Below are 23536 nucleotides of genomic sequence, written 5' to 3' on the forward strand. Positions count from 1 at the left end.
GGGACCTAGTCTGCCCCCTTTGGGACTTGTCACCAGTACTGACCTTAGATTAGTTGATGGGGTCTCTGCCTTAACTCCCAGGCTGTAGTGGGCCTCACTCTGATTCTGCCTCTTCCTTACAGGGCTAGGAGTTTGAGGGCCAAGGGAGATGACCATCTAGAACTCATGCCTTCTTCTAGACCATGCTCCGGGCTCACTGGACTCTGAAAACAAGTCTGTCCCCAAAGCCCAGCCTGTCTCCAGAGCCTGTGTCCACCTCCATCCTTCCAAGGCAACCTGTACCTCCTGGTGTGGGCATCCTTAGGCTTGAGGGATGGCAGAGAGGTGGCTGTTTGCAGAGCAGGGTTGGTGAACCAATAGTGTGAGTTCCCTTTGGTCGCTGGAGTAGAGCACAAACAGAAGGGGCAGGACAGCCAGCCAGAGTCCTGCATTTCTCCGCTTGTCCCTGGCACAGCAACTGTTAGGGGTGGGCCTGCTTGTGTGTCCAGTGTGGATGAGACTGTCATGAGAGCTCACGCTGCTTTGCATCTACCCTGGGTCAGGCACTCTTAAATGCGCTGCATGCATCATGTCATTTGACCCTTTTATCAGCTTTGAGCACGCCTACAAGTAGTGGGCCCACTTTGCAGATGAGGAAACCAAAGCACAGGGAAGTGAAAGAAGTTGCCCACAGCTAGAGAGTGGCAGAGCCAGGATTTAAACCATGGTGTGTAGCGCGGCGCACTGGCTCCCTGACCAGCCCACAGCGGAATCTGCTAGGGCTCCACGGCCCCCCTGGACGGCCAGCCCCGTAGGGGTTGGGTGGCCGCAAGGACCCTGCGGCCTCCCTCTGAGCCTGGGGCCCTAGGGGGTAGGGGGGAGGGGTGCGAGGAGCGCCTGCCGGGCGGCTGAGGGAGGGCCTCCCCGCGGCCCCAACCCCCCGCCCACCCCCGGCCCGGCGGGGACGGCGGCGCCTGGCAGCGGGGATTTGGACGCGGCGGCCGGCCCCCGCCCCCCTCCCCCCCACCTGGGGGTTTGGCTCCCGGGGACTTTATCTCGATTCCTCGGCCAGCCCAGCTCCTTCCCGGCATGCCCCGCTCCTGCGAGCCTCCCGCGAGTCCCGCGCCCGGACTTTGCCATCGGCGGGGCCGGGCGGCCGGAGCGCCCCCGGGATGCGTCCTGCGGCAGCGGCCTGAGGTGGGTGGGCCTCGCCGCGCCCCGGAGCGGCGGCAGGGAGGGCGTCCGGGCGCGCCGGGGTCCCGGGGCCCGGAGATGGGGGCCGATGGCGGGAAAGGGGGGGGGCCGGACCGGCGGCACCTTTGTTGGGGCCGCGGAGCCCGCGCACTGCAGCCCGGGCGCCCACAAGTTGGGCAAAGTGGGACTGCGCGCCTGGGAGCCCTGCGAGCCTCGCGCCGGGCCGGGCCGGGGGTCCCTTCTTCCGACCTGGGTGTTGGGAAGGGTGTTCCCGGCAGGGGGAAGGAAGGAGGCGGAGGCTCGGGGCTGTTTTATCCTGGTGGATTTAGAGCCCCTTGGCGGTGAAGAGGGTGGGGGACACGGACACACACACACACACACACACACACACACACACACACACACCAAGAAACCGAGACCTACCCACACGCTTACACAAAGACAGAGAAAGAGACAAAACTTATCCTGAAACACACAGAGAAAAATACACGGAGAAAAAGAGAAACACACTCTGACACAACGCTCCGAGAAAGGCCGCAAAAACTCAGAACGCTTATAGGGACTCAGAGAAACACACTCAGGACGCCCACAGGAAGCCAGGAAACAAAGCGGGTGGTCTTGGGAGGCCACGGTGCAGGGGGGGGGGGCAGGAAACGCTGGGGAGGGGGTAAGATGCCTGGAGAGGAAAATGGAGAAACACAGAGACACAGAAATGAGAGAAAAGAAAAAGGGCTAAAGGAGGTAGTCCTTCAGGAGGGACAGTGTAGAGAAACACACATCTAGAGAAATTGAGGCAGACGCTGAGAATTACCCTCCCCACCCCCTTCCCCACCCCCCACCCCCCACCCCCACCTCCTATGGGAGATACAGAAATAAAAGAGACAGACCCCAGCCTTCTCAGCCTCTTGAGCAAGTGAGTTCCAGGTGGTAGGACAGCTCTGTGAAACCTTTGAGAAAGGCCTCCTTGGCACTTTGAGCCAGCCAAGTCCCTATGTTGTCCACCTGGCAAACTCCTACTCATCCTTCAAAACCCAGCTCAAACAACATCTGCCCTGGGAAGAAGGCTTTCGCAGAAAATATCATACAAGTAGAGTTACCTCTTGTCCGTGTTCTCTGCATGTGACACAGCACAGGAGCTGAGCTGGGGAAGTTGTTGACCGGCAAACAGAAAATATGTGTCCATTTGTACACCTGTTACTCAGCTCCTCAAGGTTTGGGGTTCATGTCTCAATTATCTCCAATCTTCAGAATCCAGCCTAGTGCTTGGTGCCTAGTAGATACTTATTGAATGCCAACCGGGAATGTTCAAACCCTCTGAGGCATGTAGTATAGAATAAGTTCTGCATCATCCTGGGATCATAGGAACGCCTAGACCAAGGCCCCTCTTGTGCAGATGGAGAAATTAAAGCCCAGACAGGGGAAGAGACTTGCTCAAAGGCACACTAGTAGGAGCCTGCAATGAATACATAGTTCTCTGAGATGCCCTTGTTCCTCTGCCTGAGTCTCGGATAGGTGTGGAAGAACCCCCTGAATGAGAACAGACAATAGGCAATGAACATGTTACCATCAGTTGTAAGTTTCCAACACGGAAAGTGACAGTCAAATGCCTTTCCACAATGTTTAGAATCTTCTTCCCTTCTTAGAAAGGTGAGGGGAGGTGGATGCCCAGCCCAGTTTAAGTGAATGGGTTTCTGCTTTCAGACTACAGAACCTTGGACAAATTACTTAACCTTCCTGAACCTGTTTTCTCAACTGTAAAATGGGAATACTGATACCTACCTCAGGATCGTTAGAAGAGTTAACACACAAAGTGCCAGGCACAGAGTAGACTCTCAGTAAATGCAATCCTGCCCTTCTTAGGAGGGTATTCTTTCCTGCACTTGGTGTAGATGTGAAAACAACGGTGTTAGTTATGATGTTTCCTTTTGTGTAGATTTGAAAAGCCAACCTGGTCCAGCAGGTGGCAAACTCTTAATTAGACAAAAGGCAGATTTGGGACATGACATAAAATGCATCTCGTTTCTGTTCAGGCCCTCAGGTCTCTGCAGGTGACTTGGGGGGAACCTGGCTCTCTGCACCCCCCACCCCACCCCCCACAGGTAGGACCCCGCTGCCCCACTCTCTTTTGCTGCTTCTTTACCAAGGCCTGCTCTGCCCTTGTGTCCTTCAAGATTTAGCTCCTGCTGGGGACGTGACTGGGACCGAGGGAGCCACCCAGAAGCATGGAGACTGTGGTGATTGTCGCCATAGGTGTGCTGGCCACCATCTTCCTGGCCTCGTTTGCAGCCTTGGTGGTGGTTTGCAGGCAGCGTTACTGCCGGCCTCGGGACCTGTTGCAGCGCTATGATTCCAAGTGAGTGGGCCCGGGGAGGGGAAGGGAGGAGGGGTGGCTCCAACAGCAGAAAAAAAAAGAGAGGAGCCCAAGGAGTTTGGTAGTGGACAACTCTAGCTCAGCTCTTTGTCTCTAAAATGGTACCCGAAGGCTCCCTTTCCAAGAAAGACCTCGGAGCTTAGCAATGTCCTGAGCCTTCTCTGACTCTGTCACTGAGTTAAGGAGAAAGTGACCGAACGGGCTCACCTACCACAAAGGTGCGGCCATTCATCCAGAAGTGGCCACTTCCCTTAGCATTTGAATACATCCAACTTCTTTCCAGCCAGACTCGTAGGAACGGAGATCCCAGGCCTGCATTCCAGCCACACTTGGAAGCAGCAGATACTGGGTTGTGTGAAATCCCAGCAGAGGACTGTCTCCCTCTTTGCACGGATTTCTTCATGATGCGTTTTATGTGCAATCTATTTTGTAAGCATGATCTAGTTTTCCATTTAGGGGTGTTTTAACGGATCAACCCTTGAGGGACCATGGCAGGTCACCCTTAGTTTCTCTTATCCCTCTGTCTGAATCCTATCAGCATCTCTGTTAAGAGGTAGATAATTTGTAAATGCCCGTTTATATGACCCAGGAAACTTCTGCTATTCAACGGAATTCTCTGGTGTCCCCTGTTGTAAAGTCAGTGTTGTGATTCCTCCCACTTCTCCAGTAGAACGAGGAGGGGGTAGGACCAAAGTCCTTCCCGACAGTAATTCTGCAGACCAGGTAGGTTTGGGTAATAGGAACTTCGGCTTCTCTGGAAAAGGTAGGCTTGAAGGAAAAAATGGGTTTAAGAAGGCTGTTATTTTGTGCTGAAGGAGCAGCCCTGTCTGATACATCTCTGCCTCCTATGGCTGTGGCCCTGCCCTTTCTCTTAGTGGCTCATTTCATTCTGCTTCAGCTGTCCTTAGTGCCCTGCCTGCCTCTGTGACCCATGTCTAGCCACGTGCCCCACCCGCACCTGCGGTCCGACTAAGGTTAAATGTGGCTCCAGGACAAAGGGTCACTGCTTTAACTTGCTAACTTTTTACATCCTGTTGGGGGATATGTGGGCCTCGGTGAGGAGAGGGTCAGCGACAGTCGCCCATCACGAAACCATTCACCTGGGCATTTCCTTCCAGGCCCATTGTGGACCTCATCGGTGCCATGGAGACCCAGTCGGAGCCGTCTGAGTTGGAACTGGATGATGTGGTCATCACCAACCCCCACATTGAGGCCATTCTAGAGAACGAAGACTGGATCGAAGATGCCTCGTAAGGCCTTGGGGACCGCGGACCGCGTACTTCCTTCAGTCCCCTGGAGATGGCACATGGGCTTCTGGGTGCCCTTTTCTAGGTTCCTTTGCCACAGCACTTGACCAGGCATCCGGGAGCACTGAGTCACTTCCAGCTCTTTCCCGGCCCTCAGCGTCGGGGGGTAGAGAATCAGATTATGTTATGACAGTGTTTGTCCTTCCTCCCCCCATTCTGTAGATCTAAACACTGAGGCCCATAGACGTGTGGCAGAGGTTGTTACAGAGTCACCTTGATGTGCTTGGGTTATCCTCAGGGGGCCCGTGAATTTGACACCCAGGCTCCAGGGATGCAGCCTTTGTCTCCAGGATCCCTCGGGATCTCTCCATCTGGCAGGAGCCTCTACATGTTGAGAAGTGTGTGCCATTCTGTGCCATTGTCATTCACCAGCAGACGTGTGGGGGAAATTGCATGTAGGACACTGGGCCAGTTAGTGCAGCTGTTAGGAATTCTACTAAATACGCTATCTCCGAAACGTTAGTGGGTCTCTGCACAGTGCCGTGGGCACACACAGGAGGCGATGTCTAGAGTTGCCTGGGATGGGGAGGTGGAGGTGGCTTTCATGAAGGCTGTCCCGGAGTGAGTGCCTTTTGACCTGGGCCTTGAAAGATGAGGTGCTCAAGAGGCTGAGAATAAGGGGAAAGTCACACGGGGTGGAAGGAACAGTGTCAGAAGCTCAGAACTCTCAGAAAGCATGCCTTGAGAGGTGAGTGCTGCCTGGGAGAGTGGGCTGGATACGGGAGGGGAAGGGAAAGGAAAGAAGGTTCCTCCTCATTTAGCTCGTGGACCTGTTCAGTTTAACCCTGAGGCAGTCCTGCTCTCGGTGGTGTCCCGGTGGGTCAGAGCTACATGAGGAGCCGAGCTGGTGGCCGGAGCCAGGTGGGCCTGCAAGGAGGAGCACTGACAGATTCTTCTTGTCTCCCCAGGGGTCTCATGTCCCACTGCATTGCCATCTTGAAGGTAATACTTTTGGATTTCCCATGAGATAAGGGGGTGGAGGGGCTCACCAAATCACCCCTGTGCCCACACTCTTTTTTTTTTTTCTTTTTAACATTTATTTGTTTTTTTGAGAGACAGAGAGAGGGCGGGGCAGGGGCAGACAGGGAGAGGGAGACGCAGAATCGGAAGCAGGCTCCAGGCCCCGAGCTGTCAGCACAGAGCCTGATGTGGGGCTCGAACTCACAAACCGTGAGATCATGACCTGAGCCGAAGTCAGATGCTCAACCGATTGAGCCACCCAGGGGCCTCTGTGCCCAGACTCTTGAAGGGCATCTTAGGAAGGGCCCTGAACCCGTGCAAGAAGGTTTTTAAACATGCCTGACGCTTGGGATTTCTGCTGTTTCCACTCCCTCCTGGGTGGTCTGTTATACGCGAGCATTCTCAAGACCCTTTAAAGGTTTTATTTCACCTGGTCCTGCTAATACAGTGGCCTGTGAGAAAGGCCACATACGTGGTCACTGGCCACATCTTCACCAATTGGGGAAGGCAGTGTGCCCGAGTCTGTGTAGCTACTAAGGGGGAGTGGGCTCCCCAGCTTCTCTCTGGGCACTTTCCTTCATTAACAGAGAGCTCAGCCCTTTGCTCAGTGAGTTGAGTTCTGTATCTGGACTTCCCCAGTTACTAGAAAGTCCTTCATTGGCCCTCTCTGGCTAGGACGGTAGTCAGCCACATGGGACGGTTGGTGGTGTTGAAAAATCCAAACCATGAGTATTGTACTTGAAGGCAGATTTTTTTCTTCTAATTCCTGCAACCTCCATGATTGGGTGGAAAATTGCATCCAGTTTGTGTTTTGGCTAGTTTTTATAGTTTGGGGTAATTTTTATATTGTTAGCATTTTTTTTTTAATGATTGTCTTGTCTCCTACAGTTTTTAAAAAAAAATTTTTTTAACATTTATTTATTATTGAGAGACAGAGAGAGACAGACATGAGCATGGGAGGGGCTAAGAGACGGGGAGACACAGAATCCTAAGCAGACTCCAGGTTCTGAGCTGTCAGCACAGAGCCTGACGTGGGGCTCGAACTCACAAACCGAGAGATCGTGACCTGAGCCGAGACCAAGAGTCAGACTCTTAACCGGCTGCGCCACCCAGGTGCCCCAGCATTTGGTTTTTTAATCCTTGTGTGATAAGAATAATATTGAAATATTTGGTCAGTTGCAGATATTGGCAGTTTCTTCATCGCGTAACCTGGGAAACTACAACCTTTATCTTTTTGTCCAGTAATTATTCAAGATTTCAGAAACAGCCCATGTTTTCTCCGGTGTCATTCAGTACAGATAGGATGATGTCTTTCGTCCCACGTCTCCTGTAGCTGTCTCTATTGGGGGACAAAGGAGTGTCTACTAGGAAATTGTCCTAGGGTCCAGGATTATTTAATTCCAAGACGCTCTTTGGGTGTAGATATGGTTACAGACAGGTCTAATGACTAGAGCAATTATACCATATTCATTTCCCATCTCCCAGCTAGCATGTGTCCTGGTACCAGGTTTTGTCCCCGTCCCTGCCTATGACACCTGAGCTGGGGAATAAGTCAGCAGCAGGAAGGAGTCTTACTGGATTGGAATCAATGGTCCAGCCTGAGATTCTCAGATCCAAGGAGAGGGGAGAGGCCCTGGGGTCTGAAGGCCCTTTTGGTTGGCCACCTGCCCTTGAGTCCCTGTGGTGGGGACTTGCAGGAGGGGCCTAGGCTCTCTCCTGGGTGAGCTCTTGGCCTTCTTTCTACCCTCTTTTCCAGCCCCAAGTAGGCGGCTGGCAGGTAATGGCACTTACTTGCCAGGGACAGAAAGAAGCACATCCAGGTTCTAACATCGGGGAGGTGTGGAAGTGGGGAACCAAGCTTTTGGGGGTGGCCAGCACTGTTGATGGATGAGAAAGGCCTCAGGCGGTAGTCATGCCTTTTTCCTGCTTTTTCCGAAGACTCATTCGCCATGGCCGTGTTGACAAACATGGTGTCACCCCAGATAATTGTTGAACTAAGTGCTGCTTTTGGAGGATGTGCTTCAAGGGGACAGTTGTCCTTTGTCCAGCTGTGTTCCTGAGGGTGCCCCACTGGGGAGATCTAGCCTTCTGGAAGACTAAACCATGAGGTGAAAGAATAGAAAGAGAAAGTAGGTTTTTCCCCCTAAACGACAAGGCGAAATTAGAGCACATGATTTTTCTTAGACAGATTAATTCAGCTTAGACTTCTCTAAGCCGAAACCGTGACCCTGATCTCAGCTTCCCACCCCTCCCTCCTCGCTGGACGGCGCCCTTGGCTTTGCCGCTTCCATCCCATTTCTCTCGTCTGTGTGCTTTTCACTCAGTTTGCCCACTAGGTTAGGGGCCCCTGGTGTGGGGTGGAACCCAAGGCAGGGGCCATATTTGTTTGTGGGGGCAGCAGAAACTCTTGGGGGAGCTGGAGCGCCCCCCGCTCAGTCACCCCTCCCCTCCCTGCCGTGTTAGATTTGTCACACTCTGACAGAAAAACTTGTTGCCATGACAATGGGCTCCGGGGCCAAGATGAAGACCTCAGCCAGTGTCAGTGACATCATCGTGGTGGCCAAGCGGATCAGCCCCAGGTGAGCTGGTGGGCCTTGAGGTCCCCACCCTCTGCGGGGAGTGGGGGGACGGGGAGGAGGGAGGGACCGGAAGCTGAGGTGGCAGGCGGGCCAGGCTCCTCGAGGAAACTACATAGGTCACTTCAGTTACAGGCGTCCCAGACATTTACAGAGCATCCAGGAAGGTTTAGGTTCTCAGAGACCAAGCCAGGGTTTAGATACTTGTCTCACACAGTGCCCCCCGCCTCCCATGGGCCTCCTCCTCTGGTTGGCCTTTTGGGGAATTCTAGCATGTGACTAGGGCCGACTCTTCTAGTCCATTCTGCAGATCCCACTGTGTCTGCTGCCTCTCCCTCAGCCCCACACCAGCTGGGGCTGCCTGCCTTCCCTTCTTCCCAGGCTCTGGGCCAGGAAGCACATTTCCCGCCGGTGTCCACACCCTCGTGCAGCGACCATGCCCCACCCTGCCCTATCTGTACTGGAGACCAGTTTCAGGGACCTGCTCCTTGCCACTTCCCTGTCAACCACTGGCCCAGCCACGTCCCAGCCAGCAGCCTCCAGGACTGGGTGTGGGGACGGGGGGAAGAGAAGCCATACCTCATTCAGATATCCCAAATGCCAGGCTGTCTGCAAAACCCCACGTGGGAGGCAACCGGCAGGACTGTAGTCAACAACTACACCCCCTCGTTTGGGCTTGACTTTGTCCAGAAGTATAAAGCCCTTTTCTTAGGGAGAAGGGTGGTACTGGGTTTGTGCTGCCATCTGGTGGCTGGTATGTGGATGTGCCTGAGTCGGAGTTGGCCAGGTCCAGGATGTTTTCTCAATCAGCCAGGCAGCCTTACTGCCGGGACAGTGCCTCCACGTCCCCGGTTGGAATGGTGGCACTCCCTGTGAATTCCAGGGACTCTTGGTTTCCTGGTTGCCATGGCCTCGGCTAGATCACGAGGAACCAGCCCTCTGAAGGAATATGAGAGTTGGAGCACTTGAACTCTGTCCAGGGCGTTCAGTGAGTTGAGAAAGTAGGAAGGAGATAATCCCAGGGAGGGACTCAGCTCAGAAGAGTTCTTGGCTTTTCTGAACTGGAGCTGTCCCAGGTGGGTGTAGCTGTGGGACTTGTACCAGCCTGGCCAGAAGGCCCTGCAGCCGAGGCCCTGGGTAAGCACCAGGCATTCCTCTGGCCACCCCTTGTTAGTAGAGACTCTGCACTGCTCCTGTCTGCTGGACCTTCATCGTGCTTCCAGTCACTGCAAGAGCCACCCCTGGGGCCTGCGCAGTTCCTGTGATACCTGGTTGTCATGAGGAGGCATTGCCGGGAGCGGTGGGAGGAGGAAAGAGATGGAGATTTCTGGGGAGGAAGGAAGTCCCTGGGGCTGGGGATTAGCCCTGTTTCGAGAGGGGGTGTGTGTGGCATTGCTCAGAGAATGGACCTAACCTGGTGCACACTGGCCCGTCCTACTGAGCCCCTTGGGCTGCTTCCAGAATGTTCCCTGCCATAATTCAGTCAGTGCCCTTGCTTTATCTTTTTGCCTTTAACACTTCTTTCTTCATCTGGCCTTTTTTTGTCCCCGTTGTTTTTCTTGCTCCATTTATTCCACATAAGTGTGTTGATAGCATATTAGTTTCAGGGCGAGTGGCTTCAGCTCCAGGGCACTACAGAGAAAGGGGCTGGCGAAGACGGCCGCTGATGTTCTTTGCGTTTCCTCACCAGCCCCTCAGCCCCGAGACAAGAACATTGGAGGGCATCTACCTATTTTCAAGTGCTTTTCAAAATCAAACAATGTATCATTATTTTTTCTTCCTGACTACCACGCAGTCCAGGAGCGAGGATTTGGATGAAAATCTTGAACCGTGCAAATCAGAATGAATAGCAGCTCCTTTCTGAACTTGATTTAAAAAAAAAAAAATTAACGACGAATTGTACCGTATGTAAAGGAAATCCATTGGAGCAGTTTGGACCCAAATTAAACTTGTAGGCTTTGTGTGTGTGTGTGTGTGTGTGTGTGTGTGTGTGTGTTCTATATAACTATATTTAACCTTTTTTAAAAAACACAACAGTAGTAAATACTTAACGGAAGTCAAAATGAAGAAATAGATTGGAAAGTGAAGGAACCCCAACTTCTACCGCACCCCAATCCCTGGCAGTAACACGATTGAATGCTGGGTATTCCTCCACACTGCTCAGCGGCTGCACTTCATAGCTTTTGTTTATTTATTTTCATGCCGGTGGATCCATCAAACTTTAGATATCGTTTGGCAGTTTGCCCTTTTGATTTAGTAGCGTATCTTGACCATCATTCCAGAAGGGCGAGCTTAACACTTTTTAAAAACTACCGGGACTGAAACAAAACCCAAAAACAAAATACTCCCCAAATCGAACCAGAAGTCTTCCTGTTCAAGTCTGTCTGAGAAGGCAAAAGCAGTTGGAGACAAGAATCGCTAAAGATTGGGGGCTCTTCAGTATCAGAAGAGAAGATCGGGACAAAGAAAGGTAGAAATGGAGGAAGAACAGAAAAGGACACCAGGGAAGTGAACTGCTGAAATCCTTTTGCCTCCCCACAGAGTGGACGATGTGGTGAAATCGATGTACCCTCCGTTGGACCCCAAACTCCTGGATGCGCGGTGAGGAGGGGTGGAGGGGTCATTCGGTTTCTCACGCGAGAAGCTCACTGTTTTTATCACATCTGTGAGGTCCTCTGTCTGGGTTGTGGAGAAGGCTGCTGTATTGGGTTCCCAGGGCTGCAGGCCCCATTCATTTGAGTGTGAATGGTGATAGAGGCCCGAGCTCTTCCTGAAGCCTGGGATTAGGGGGAGCCAGTCTTAGACTTTGAATTTTTAGGATTAAACGCCTGGCCACGGTAGATCCTACCTGCACCTTCACTCCCTCCCCTTTCCCCCATCTGCCTCGGCTCCCCCCAAAAAGCAGACACGCCCTAGCTGTGAGTGCTACCCAGGGGGTGGGTGGGTGGGGCAGGTGGTAAGCAGGGCAAAGGATGGAAGGGACAGCTGGGCTCAAGCTGTGCTCACGTTCCGCAGGACGTACCCAAGACCCCCGCTTGTGACCCTCCCGTAGTACACTGAGTATACATTGGCTTTTGACGTTATACTCCTCTACCAGATGCAAACTCATTAGAACAAGCAGATTCTTTTGTCTCTTGGATTTACATGAGCATTTCATAGATCTGCTGTGTGATGATTGCCAGACTGCAGTGATTACAGTGGCTCCCAGGGCTTCAGTTGGTTTTTCTGCCCTGCTCCCAGGCTCCACCCCGCTGTGTCTACGGGCTCAGAATCTGATACAGTCCCACCTGCATCATATACACTCACTCCATCAAAGATATTCTACAGTGAATCTTTCAATACTGGGAAAGAAAACACTCCTCCTCAGTTTGGTTTTCAATTAAATTTTGTTTTTAGGTGGTCTAAACCAGCTCGGGGCCTTATTGATTCAAAATCAATAAGGGATGCCCCAGGCAGGGGTACATCTATCGTGTTTTTAAGTGGGCAACAGTTGGGGATGCGCTCATCCAATGGACTAGATCTGAATAGTCCTACAGAACACTCTTCTGGGAGATGTTAATAGGTGTGCTGCAGAAAACAGTCTCCACGGTCTTAAATGAGTTAGTGAGCCACAGCACATTGTATTCTGTCCTTACAGCTTTATCACGCATGTTACAGGCTCAGAGAAGGCTTCAGTTAATGTTGTTTAACCCAGCCATGCCCAAATTTATTGGAGTGTGGAGCCATCTTTAAATCACCAACCTCCCGGGGAAGGGCCTCCAGTTGGGAGAACACCAGACCAGAGTCTGTCCATGTGGGCTTTGGTGCGTAATCCCTCATTCCCTAGGGACACTGATCCTGCTGCCTTTTCTAGGACTACTGCCCTGCTCCTGTCTGTCAGTCATCTGGTGCTGGTGACCAGGAATGCCTGCCACCTGACCGGGGGCCTGGACTGGATCGACCAGTCACTGTCTGCTGCGGAGGAACACCTGGAAGTCCTTCGAGAAGCAGCCTTGGCTTCTGAGACAGATAAAGGCCTCCCAGGCCCTGAAGGGTTCCTGCAGGAGCAGTCAGCCATTTAGTGCCTGCTGGCCAACCTGCCGCCGTCCCTGGGTGGCTCAGCTGACCTTCCGCTTCTCCCCGTAGCGTGAGTTCTCGGGGGTTCAGCTGTATGTGCCGAGCTGATGCCTCTGCTGCAGTAGCAAATGCTGACTGGCGAGTGGCAGTCTAACACCGCGGTTCCAGGAGACGGCTTGCACCGTCTGCACAGCAGAGCCTTAGAGACTGGTAGACCGGCAGCTTTATTTAGCCCACCTAGTGTTTTCAAGAAAATTGAGCCACCATCTAGAAATAACAGGGTTTCGCCCTGAAATCAGAGTTTCTGGCTTCTCTTAAACAATCCGAAGATAAGGCAACTCTGAAATGCATCTGCAGAAGACAATCAACTTGAACTCAGTGGGAGTTGTGTCTTTTGACAGGGCTTGTACTCGCTCTCTCTCACTCGCCTGGTCTGTTTCATTTGTTTGTATTATCTGCCCTGTCCCTGGGGCATCTGAGTCCCTCTTCCCCTTCCCAGGTTTGCCTTTGAAAGTGAGCAACCAGTTGATTTTTCCTTGTCATTGGGCCTGCAATTTTACCTACCTACCACTAGGAGGACAGTACACTTACACTTAGACTTCTGTCAAACGAGTGGTTATTGACTCATTCGAACGTATGGGGTGCAGTGCGATGTATTTGAGAAGTCAGGGTGGGAGAAGGGAGCCTGAGAGTCCTGAGGACACATTGTGCATATGACCCAAAAAGAGGTATTTCAAGACCCTTCAGAGTTTCGGCGGAAGTGAAGATCCCACCATAAAGTAGTTTCCACATGAGCAATGACATCCGTGAAGGTTGTATTCCCCCTTTCTTTTGGTTTCTGTTTGTTTTTGCAAATATTGAAAGACGAGGGGCATTTTTATGGCATGAGACCTTTGTGGGACCCAGAATCCCAATCACATAGTCCAGACATACATCTGAGTTGCTTAATTGCCATCATAAGCATATAGGAGAGCTGGAAGTACTTTGCTTCTCCCAGGATCTCAGAGCCAGTGTTTCTCTTGGGAGACAGGGCTCTGGCTTGGGAGCTGCCTTGGTTCATATGCTGTGCTGTTTGGCATGTTTGGATCTCCGAGTCTGGTCCCATTTCATTTTCTGTGTGCTAACTCATCAGCTGATGCCTCTGTCTGGTTCTAGAGAACCAGGAGCCCATATTTCCAAGATCAAGATTGGAGCCTTGTTTGTCACTGAAATGTCCCATTGGGCACAGTCCATTTTCTCCTGGAAAGCAGGATGCTTCTGTGTACGGGTTCCCACCTGGGAAATGGAGTCAGGAGAGGAAAGCTTGGGTCAGCTCGCTGTGGACTGATTATGGATTCCTGACTGCAGGGTCACCTTATTGGATTGTCCATTCCCATCAGCTCTGAACACATGCTAAGTAGCTAACTTGTCCTGCTGGTAGGGTGTGAATGGGGAACTTCCTCAAGGCCACTTTGAATTTTCCATGTCGTGGCCTCCACAAACAGACATCCACAGTCCTCCTGTTGTTTATTTTCCCGTCCTTTCAAAGATCTACATTCACAATGAGATTGGAAACCACTTTCTGCTAAGGGGTTGCAATGGCTGCCACAGGTATAAATGTCCCTGCCTTTGAACCTGGGTCAGAGCCCTAAGCCAAAGAGGGACAGCCCCAAATTGGCATCTCAAATACCACCCAGCAGGCGTGGGGACGGGGGGTGGAGGTGAAGTTTCCCAGCATCCCTGAAGCAACGCCCGCTGTCGCCAACCTTCTGTGAGCCCTGGCAAGTCCTGGCGCCTCCCTGAATCCCTGGGTCGCTGCAAGGAGAGGTTGCTGAACGCCTGGGAAGTGTCTGCTGGACTGCAAGATCTCCGATCTGGCTGCTGCGTGGTTTCTCTTTTGTCTCCAATGCAGGACAAATAAGTCTCTGGATAAGGTGGGTGTTGGTTGAGGTGAAAGCACCATCTGGGGGAGGAGGCCTCCCTGCTCCTCTTGGCCCTTTGCGAGTTGGCCGAAGTTACCTTCTCTGAGAGGGCCAGGTTGGTGAGCACGGGGGATCCAGCCTGGTATGGTTTCCCAGGGGATGGACGCGTCCCAGGTCCCCGGTTCGCTAGTGGCTTTCTGCATGGTGGTAGCTCTCCCGTGACACACACCACCCCTTGCCCTGCCTGGAGTAAGAGCGTCAGACTCAGATTGTGAAGACGGAATGACTCAGGGTTGGCATGGAGTGTGAGATGAGTAAGATCTTCAAACTCAAACAGTTAGGTTCAAATTTGGACTCTTGTCATTTACTGTGTAAGCTTGGACAAGTTCCTTAACCTCTCTGGTCCTTAGCTTTCTCATCTATAAAATCAAGGCTCCTTACTACCTCGTGGGTTGGCGTGTCAATCAAAGTGTGTGTGTGTGTGTGTGTGTGTGTGTGTGTGTGTGTGTGTGAAATGCCACGTAGTGTGCCTGGTACTGATTAGCCGATATTAATCCTTCTCTCCCCGAAGCCGCCCATGCCCTGAGGCAGGTGACCCAAATGGCAGCCCCTCAGTGACCCTGGCTCTGTCTGAGCAGGAGTCTCTGTTCATAAGCTCTGGAGCTGAGTGGCCAAAAATGCTGGAATCACTGCAGTAGGGAGAGTGGCCCAGCCTTGTCCCTGCCCCATCCCTGGTCTGTTTGCAACCTAAAGATGGATCTCTCCACCTCTTATCAGTGTTTCCAGGGTTGATTGCTCAAGCTCACATTCCTCCAGAAAATGGCCCAGGGAGCCTCCTCCAGCTTGTGACATCTTCCAGATGGAGCACGTGTTCCTGGCACCCAGCCCACCCTGGTGCTTACCCTGACCTGCCTCATTCCAGAAGTTCCTTCTCTCCAGAGGCTCTACTCTGTGCCCGATCTGTAGAAAGTGCACGCACCTGATCTGTCAAAAACAAGACGACTTACAATTCAAAATCCCTGAGTTGCTTTATGACCTGGGACATCTTGGGAAGGTGTCAGAGGAAGAATTTGCATCAATTTCTTTCTTTCCTTCCTCCACCCTCCTCTACCTCACTTCTAAGCCCTCCTGCCCCACCAAACTTGTCCAGTTTGCTCACCCTGGGAGAGAAGTGTGCTAGAGGCTGGGGCTATGAACAAAAAGTGCCCTCCCTGTCCTTAAGAAGCAAGAGGGACAAATAAGCAGCCGACTGAACCACAGCTGTGGCAGTGCGGTGATGGAGGGGTGCCTAGCCCGGGACCGACGGGGCACAGAGCAGGGAGATGGGAGTCAGTGAAAAAACCTGGGGGGAGCAGATGCCCCCGTCAAGACCGTCAAGGGGCAGAGAGGTGTTCTGGGCAAACTGGACAACACAGAAAAGGACCAGGAGAGCATGGCTGATTTGAGAAGTGCAGGTGGTTGCGGAGGCTGGAGTGTGGGGTGGACAGGATGTTAGATCACAGAGGACCCTATAGATCCTATTGAGGAGTCAGAGCTTTATTTATCTGAGCAAAATAGGGACCACAGAAAGGCTTTAAGCAGGGGAGTGACAAGGTCAGATTAGCAATTTAGAAAGAGTCCTTCATACCCTATGACAATAGTCTCAGGCCCATCAATTTGCCTGATGCCACTGAGTACACATTTCCCCCCTGAGTCGGAGAGGCTCACGACCCAATCATGATATAAAACGGTGGGCAACTGGTTGGGAAGGAGGAAGAGGGACTAGGCATCAGAGTAGAAAGTGCCAGAGGGAAATACTGCGGTCGTGCCCGGGTCTGCTTCTGGCTGATACGGAGCCTGTCTCTGTCAGAAATGCTGATGAGCAGGGCTTTAAGAATTTGGGGCATAACTGGGTCCTCGCTGCTTCATCCATCTGTGTTTTTATCATTCCTACTTTACAGATAAGGAAGCCACAGCCTAGAGAGATAGGTAACTTTCCTCGAGCTAATAAGAATCTGAGCAGGAGGGGCGCCTGGGTGGCTCAGTCGGTTGAGCATCTGACTCTTGGTTTCGGCTCAGGTCATGATCTCACAGTTCTGTGAGTTTGGGCCCCACGTTGGGCTCTGTGCTGACAGCACGGAGACTGCTTGGGATTCTCTCCCTCTCTCTCTGCCCCTTCCCTGCCCTCTCTCTCTCTTTCAAAGTAAACAAACATTAAATTTTTAAAAAAAAAAATCAAGCAGGAACTTCAACTTCCCATTTTGTGTTCTCAACCAACCACTCCCGCCTGCCTGGGGGCGGTGGGTGGGGAAATCCATAATGGGAAGGAAATAACAGATACCAGTGTCGTCCCATTTTCTTCTAGTTTTAATATTGTTCACTTAAAAAGTGATGGTTGTGACCCATAAATTAATTTCATGGCTCACTAATCGGTTACAACCCACAAGATGATAGTACATGGATACTAAAATGAGGGCTGGGGCGTGGGTGAGGTATTCTTTCCATCCAACATGACTTAATTTGATCCGTTTTAAGTAAAGTGTGCACGTACCAGATTAGTGGCAAAAATTTATGGGGCAAAATGGAATAATTAATTTATTACATGATTGATCAGTTCAGGAGTCATCTGTTGAGCATCTACACGATCTAGCAATGAATAAAAATATAATGCCTCTCTTGAGGTGCATATGATCTAAGGTGGAAAGAAACCCATAAAGAGTCATTTTCAATATAATGCAGTAAATGCTAAGTAAGGGAACGCGTGTAATGAGAGCACAGCGCAGGGGCACCTAACCCGGCTCCCGAGAGTTTCCGGAAGGTGGTGATGTCTCAGAATTTTCAAGAAGTAGGTGTTGGCGGGGAGGAGATTGGGTGGGTGGGAGCAGGTGGAGGTGGAGCGGGACAGAGGACCCAGGAAGGGGAGTTGTGCAGGAGGACGTCCTCCTGTGCTCAGGAAATTACTGCCACCAGTGTCGGATGGGAGGAGGGGGTGTTGGGAGATGAGCCAGGAGAGCGGGTCGAGGACTAGACTCTGGATTTTTCCTCTGGGTGATAGGGATTTATCGAAAGTTGAAAAAGCTCTTAGTTTTTCTTGGAAAACTACCAAGTGATCTCTGCACCCTCCCCAGCCTTTAATGTTATCCTAATTTGATAGTCGAACAATGGCTCAGCATTGTGTTAATTTGCATTTCCCTGACTACTGGGGAAGTTAAACATTTTTCATGTGTTTATTAGCTGTTTACTTATTCATGTCGTTTCCCCACTTTTCTCCTGGGATTTTAATATTTTTTATCGACTTATATGAGCTCTTTATATATGAAGGATAACAACCCTTTGTCATATTTATTGCATATATTTTCCCCAGCCTTGTCATTTGCCTTTTAGTTTTGTTTAGAATGGCTTCTGACGTCCAGAAGTTTTAAATTTGGTGTAGTCAAATGGATTGATTTTCTTTCCCTTAGTGATTTCTTCCATTGCTTTTATGCTTAGAAAATCCTCTCTCATCCAGAGATCAAATAAATATCGTTGAAATGTTTGAAGCAGCAGAGTGCCATGGGTGGGTGGTTAATAATAAAATTCACAGGTTAGATGTAGAGGTAAAAAAAAAACCAATTAAACAAACAAACAAACAAAAGCCAAGGCAAAGCAGAAAAACAGTAGAAGAAATTAAACCTTCCTTTATCCACCACAAACCCAGCCCAAGGTTAAGGGTGGGAATAATCAGGGATCAAAGAGACAGAGATAAGGAGAGGCCAGTAGAGTCTTGAAGCACTAACACGACGTGGATCAGGCAGGCAGGAAGTAAGCTACACGTCCCAGGGTAGGATATGAAGGAACATGGCATGTTTGGTTAGAATCTGAGATGAAAAGAAACAGTGATGGGAGAGGGGGTTGGAAAGAGAACCAGAAAAAGCCAAGAAAGCTTGCTAAGACGTTAGGACTGTGTTCTCAGAACAATGGAGAACAATTGAAGGTATAATTCAAGTGATCCAAATAACTCTTAATGCCTCATGGAGCCAGTTAGCATAGAGTTTCATTTAAGTAGGCATAGCCTGGCAGTCAAATGACAGATGACCAATGGAAGACCAATGACAAAATTCCATTGACAGTGGCACTGGTCTGCCTCTCTTAGTCTGGACCAGATGGTGAGAAGATATCATCTCTTATCTGTCCCTTTTCCTCTCTTCCTTGTTGCCAGGAAAGAGCCTGGGATCTGGAGGCAGTCAGACCCCAGTTTGGATCCTGACTCTGCCACTCCTTAGCCATGCCCTTTCCCATCTGCCTGCCTGCCTTCCTTCTGCAAATTCCATGAGACACCCGTTATGTACCAAGCATTGTCTACGTGCTGGGGACACAGGGCAGAGATAAACCACACAACTGCTGCCCTAATAGAATTATAGGCTAGTGAAGGAAGACAGATGTTAAACAAATGATTGCTTAAATAAATGTAGAGTTAGGGGCACCTGGCTGGCTCAATCTGTGGAGCAGGCTGCTCTTGATCTCGGGGCCGTGAGTTCAAGCCCCATGTTGGGTGTGGAGCCTACTTAAAGATTAAACAAAATAAATGTAGAATTTAAAGTTTTTCAAGTATTTTAAGAAGAGAAATATAATCTTATGAAAGATTATTAGGGATACTGATCTATCAAGATGTCAAGGAAAGCTTCTATTAAAGGGGATCTACTATCTGAAGGATGAGTAGAATTCAGATGTTGAGGAGTGGGGTCACAAAGTCCTTTGGCAGAAGGACAAGAGGTGAGACAAGACAAGGTGACTGGAGAGTACACAGAGAGGAAGACAAAGGTGACAATGAGGCAGAAGGTCAAATCATGCCAGTCCTTGTAGGCTATGCAAAAGACCTCGGTCTTTATCTGAAGAACAATGAGAGGGGCGCCTGGGTGGCGCAGTCGGTTAAGCGTCCGACTTCAGCCAGGTCACGATCTCGCGGTCCGTGAGTTCGAGCCCCGCGTCAGGCTCTGGGCTGATGGCTCAGAGCCTGGAGCCTGTTTCCGATTCTGTGTCTCCGTCTCTCTCTGCCCCTCCCCGTTCATGCTCTGTCTCTCTCTGTCCCAAAAATAAATAAACGTTGAAGAACAATGAGAATTCATTCAGATGGTTTGTTCAAAGCTGGTAAAGTTGGAGTGGGGTGGGGCTAGAGAAACAATTAGATTTGTATTTTGAAAAAGTCCTTTTGCTTTCTATGTGGAGAATTGATTGGAGGGAGCCAGAGAAGAAAGGGGAGACCCAATGTGATTGCATCACACAAGGCAAGAGAAGATGGCAGCTTGGTCTAGGCAGGGAGAGGGGGATGGAAAGTTAGGGGAGAATAAATAGGACTTGGGTATGCGTTAATAATGTTCATGAAAGATTTCTGGGTTTCAGGGTTGCACACCTACATGGGGATCCCTATCCCCATAGATATAGGAAACACCAGAAGAGGATCAAGTTTGGGGAACAGGTTGGGGGTGGGGGAGGTTGAAGCCATGTGCTTTGGACTTGAAGAGTTTGAGGTACATTTGAGATTTCTGTGTGGAGTTAGGTATAATGACTACATCTCAGAGAAGACTGGAGATTTTTCATTGGTCATTATTGTTCAAGGTATAGCTCTGGATCCGATGCTAGGGAGAGAGAATGGAGTGAAAATAGAAGAGGGCCATGAGGCACTCCAACATCTCATAGGATCTTGGGCCAGTGTGAGGCTCTTGTAGAGTTATTTTGATGGTTAGATAAAATACCATATGCCCCATGCCTGGAACATAGAGGCAATTCAGTAGATGTTAGATACACAGCTCCCTTCTCTCCTTTTAACCGTTCTGCTCCCTTTATTTTATGCTTTTCTATCTTCTGGCTCTATGTATTATAGCCAGAGACTTAAACCCGATTCTTCCAACCAGGGATGGCCCCAAGGGCACCTAGTATGGACACCAGGCAAGCGCTGCTCTCCTCCAAGACCTAGCCCTGGAAAGCCTGCATCTTGAGCGCTCTCTGAAACTGAACTAAGAGACTTGGGGGCCTTTGCTTAGTTGACCAATGACCTGCATTTGGAGAACCAAATTTCTTGGCACACACAGCAACTTGTATCTTAGCATGCTAATCATGCCACCTCACATTTCTAGAACATGCTGTGTATTTTTCAGCGAGTTTTCATAACGATTATCTCAGTTGTTCATCACAGGATTTTTCATTATGAAATGCATTTGCATATTTTATTTACCTCTAATTCCTTCCCCACTGCTAAAACAATAGCGTTTTGAGCAAACGTGCATATGGATGATTTACAAATTCACTCCACTCTCTTTCTCAAGCTTGCTTTCTCTTGTGTTCCCGTTTTATTTTTAAATCATGAGTTTCATCTTCCTTGTCATAAGCCTTCACATGTTTCAGTGCTTCTCAAAATCACCAGTTCTCTTTCTCTTCCTTTTGGCTTCTGCCCCCACTCGCCTCGTGGAGAACGAGGGCTCTGGCCCCCAGAGTCTATTGTTACGGCACATTCAGAAACTCACGTTTTTGACTCCTCTCCACCTCATTTCTCTCTGAAGCAGGTGCTGTTTATTCTGCATTGAAGCTTCATATTAGCTTTAACGAGAGATTTGTTATGCGAGACAACCTCAGGATCACGCAGCCCCATCCAGGTTCCTCCTTTGCCCCTGGCATCTTTAAGATTCTCTTCTATTTATTTTTTTCTTGAAGATTCTCTTCTGCTTCTCAGCCTCCCATCACTACTTTTCTCCTCTTATGCAGGACACTTCCCTGCTTTTCTTTTCTGGATTCTTGGTCTTCATCTTCTGCTACCCATGCTTATCCTCTCATTAAGAGGATTCAAACACCCATGACCTGGTCCTTGACCTTGAAGTGCTCACAGTCCGCAACAGTGGGTCTCAAACCCGATGGCGTATTTGAATCATCATATGAGGCTTCAATAAAAAATATGAATGCAAGGGGCACCTGGGTGGCTCAGTCAGTTAAGCATCCGACTTCAGCTCAGGTCATGATCTCGTGGTCTGTGAGTTTGAGCCCCGCGTCGGGCTCTGTGCTGACAGCTCAGAGCCTGGAGCCTGCTTCGGATTCTGTGTCTCCCTCTCTCTCCGCCCCTCCCCCGCTCATGCTCTGTCTCTCTCGCTCTGTCAAAAATAAATGAACATTCAAAAAAATTTTTTTAAAGTACGAATGCAAAAGCCCTAACCCCAGAAGTCCTGCTTTAATCAGTCTTGAGTGGGGACTAGGCATCGTTATTTTTTAAAGGACATCCTAATGTGCAGCCAGGGATGAGAACCACTCACTGGCCTAATGGGTAAGACAGATGTATAAACAGGGGCACCTGGGTGGCTTAGTCGGTTAAGCGTCCGACTTCTGCTCAGGTCATGATCTCACGGTTTGTGGGTTCGAGCCCTGAGTCGAGCTCTGTGCTGACAGCTCAGAGCCTGGAGCCTGCTTTGGATTCTGTGTCCCCCTCTCTCTCTGCCCCTCCCTACTCACACTCTGTCTCTCTCTCTCAAAAATAAATGAATGTAAAAAATAAAAAGGAAAGATGTGCAAACAAGTGATTTTAATATAATGTGAAGGCAGAAGCAAGCACAGAGGCTGGAGGAGAATGGAAGAGAAGCACCTTATTCAACCTGGGAAGCCAGAAAGCAGGGGTGATTGGTCAGAGCAGATGACTCAGGGCTTCAACCCATCCTAGAGAAGCTTTTCACAGAGCCCTCCCCTCCAGCTTTCCAGTAGGAGAAAAAGTACTGAAATGACCTATGTTTTCTCTGCTGATCCCTCCCTGTCCTAGGGTGGTGCACATTTGGGCCACCTTGTTGCTGTGTCTGACCCTCAGCCCCTATGCTCACTTTCCTCTCCAGGTTCTTTCTTTTCTCTTCCCCAGTTGTTTGGCATTTTCTTTGCCTCCGAAGCTCCCACAGACATTTCCTCTGGCCCACTGTCTGGTCCAAAGCTCATTCTGGATCTTGACGCGACAGTTCCCCTACGACGTCCTCTTTGGCCCCGCTGTGATTTCTCTTGTGTTGGCTGAGCAGTTTGCTGCCATCGCAAGAGATCTGCTGGTGTCCCCCACCCCCACCCCGCCGGCCCCCCAGCGCCAGCACTGAGGCTGTGCTGCTAGGTAGGGTGGGAGTCAACCACAGCAGTGGCCTCCAGCTGGCCCCAGCTGCCCACCATCCTTCTGAAACGTGTTGCTGCTTTCTTGGCTGGCCCTCTCCTTTTCCTGGGTCAGCAGTCTGACGTTTGCTCTGTCTTGAGGCGGTTTCGAGAACTCCGGAGCCAGATCCTAAGTCCCTGGAGGCACTATCTTGGTTTTACAGCTTGGCCAGTTCTGGAATTGGCCTGGGAAACCATATTCTTCCCCCACGGCCTGCCCCCCACTCTCACTGAGGCTCACTGTACTCCTGAAACAGGACTCTACACACGGCTCCGTTGTTCACACTTCCTCACTGGGTCTCATCTCATTCGGTTGGACAGCAGCCCTCTGATCTCCTCGTGTTTCTGCAGAACGTCTGTGCGTGGCCCTATACTCCCACTGCCACCTTGACTTTCTCTCTTAATTACCAGGATTCTGTTAACACAGACTTCTTACTTTGCTTCTTTGATTTTTTTTTTTAAAGTGATTTCTGTTTCATTCTCTCACCTTTGCCATTTCTCTCTCTGCTTTTCATTACAGTTGACCTTTGAGCATCAGGGTTTGAATTGCACAGGTCCACCAATATGTGGACTTTTTTATAGTACGGCCCTGTAAATGTATCTTCTCTTCCTTATGATTTTTTAAGTAAGTTTATTTATTTTGAGAGAGAGGGAGGACGTGTGAGTGGGGGAGGGGTAAAGAGAGAGAAGGGGAGAGAGAATTCTAAGCTGACAGCACCAAGCCAGACACGGGGCTTGATCCCACGAACTGCGAGGTCATGACCTGAGCCGAAATCAAGAGTCGGACGCTTAACAGACTGAGCCACCCAGGAGCCCCTCCTTACGATTTCCTTAATGACGTTTCTTTTCTCTAGCTTACTTTATTGTAAGGATACAGTGAAGGATACATCTGGGTGTTAATAGGCTGTTGATGTCATCGGTAAGGCTTCTTCTGGTCAACAGTAGGCTATTGGTAGTTAACATTTTGGGAAGTTGAAAGTTACACAGGGATTTACGACTATCTGGGGTCATAACCTCTAACCCCTGTCTTGATCGAGGGTCAACTGTATTTACTTCTACAAATGGGATTTCTTA

At 50.3% G+C, this 23536-nt stretch overlaps 1 protein-coding gene across 1 annotated transcript; it reads left to right on the forward strand.

Annotated features, from left to right (window-relative positions):
* The first annotated feature begins 1126 nt into the window (after positions 1-1126).
* Positions 1127-13046, forward strand: TMEM98 (transmembrane protein 98). The gene is made up of 7 exons (XM_030296025.1): positions 1127-1176; positions 3345-3526; positions 4663-4794; positions 5760-5793; positions 8275-8390; positions 10929-10988; positions 12241-13046. The coding sequence occupies exons 2-7, from the start codon at positions 3396-3398 to the stop codon at positions 12446-12448; spliced, it is 681 nt and encodes a 226-aa protein (XP_030151885.1). The 5' UTR covers positions 1127-1176; positions 3345-3395; the 3' UTR covers positions 12449-13046.
* Positions 13047-23536: the final 10490 nt, after the last annotated feature.

Source organism: Lynx canadensis, chromosome E1 (assembly GCF_007474595.2).
Source record: "Lynx canadensis isolate LIC74 chromosome E1, mLynCan4.pri.v2, whole genome shotgun sequence".
Taxonomy (NCBI): Eukaryota; Metazoa; Chordata; class Mammalia; order Carnivora; family Felidae; genus Lynx; species Lynx canadensis.

Excerpts from the sequence above, each read along its gene's own strand:
- TMEM98 (XM_030296025.1), top strand. The coding sequence starts at position 3,396 with ATGGAGACTGTGGTGATTGTCGCCATAGGTGTGCTGGCCACCATCTTC. Across the intron at positions 3,527-4,662 it reads TTGCAGCGCTATGATTCCAA|GCCCATTGTGGACCTCATCG; the intron begins GTGAGTGGGCCC and ends ATTTCCTTCCAG. Across the intron at positions 4,795-5,759 it reads GACTGGATCGAAGATGCCTC|GGGTCTCATGTCCCACTGCA; the intron begins GTAAGGCCTTGG and ends TTGTCTCCCCAG.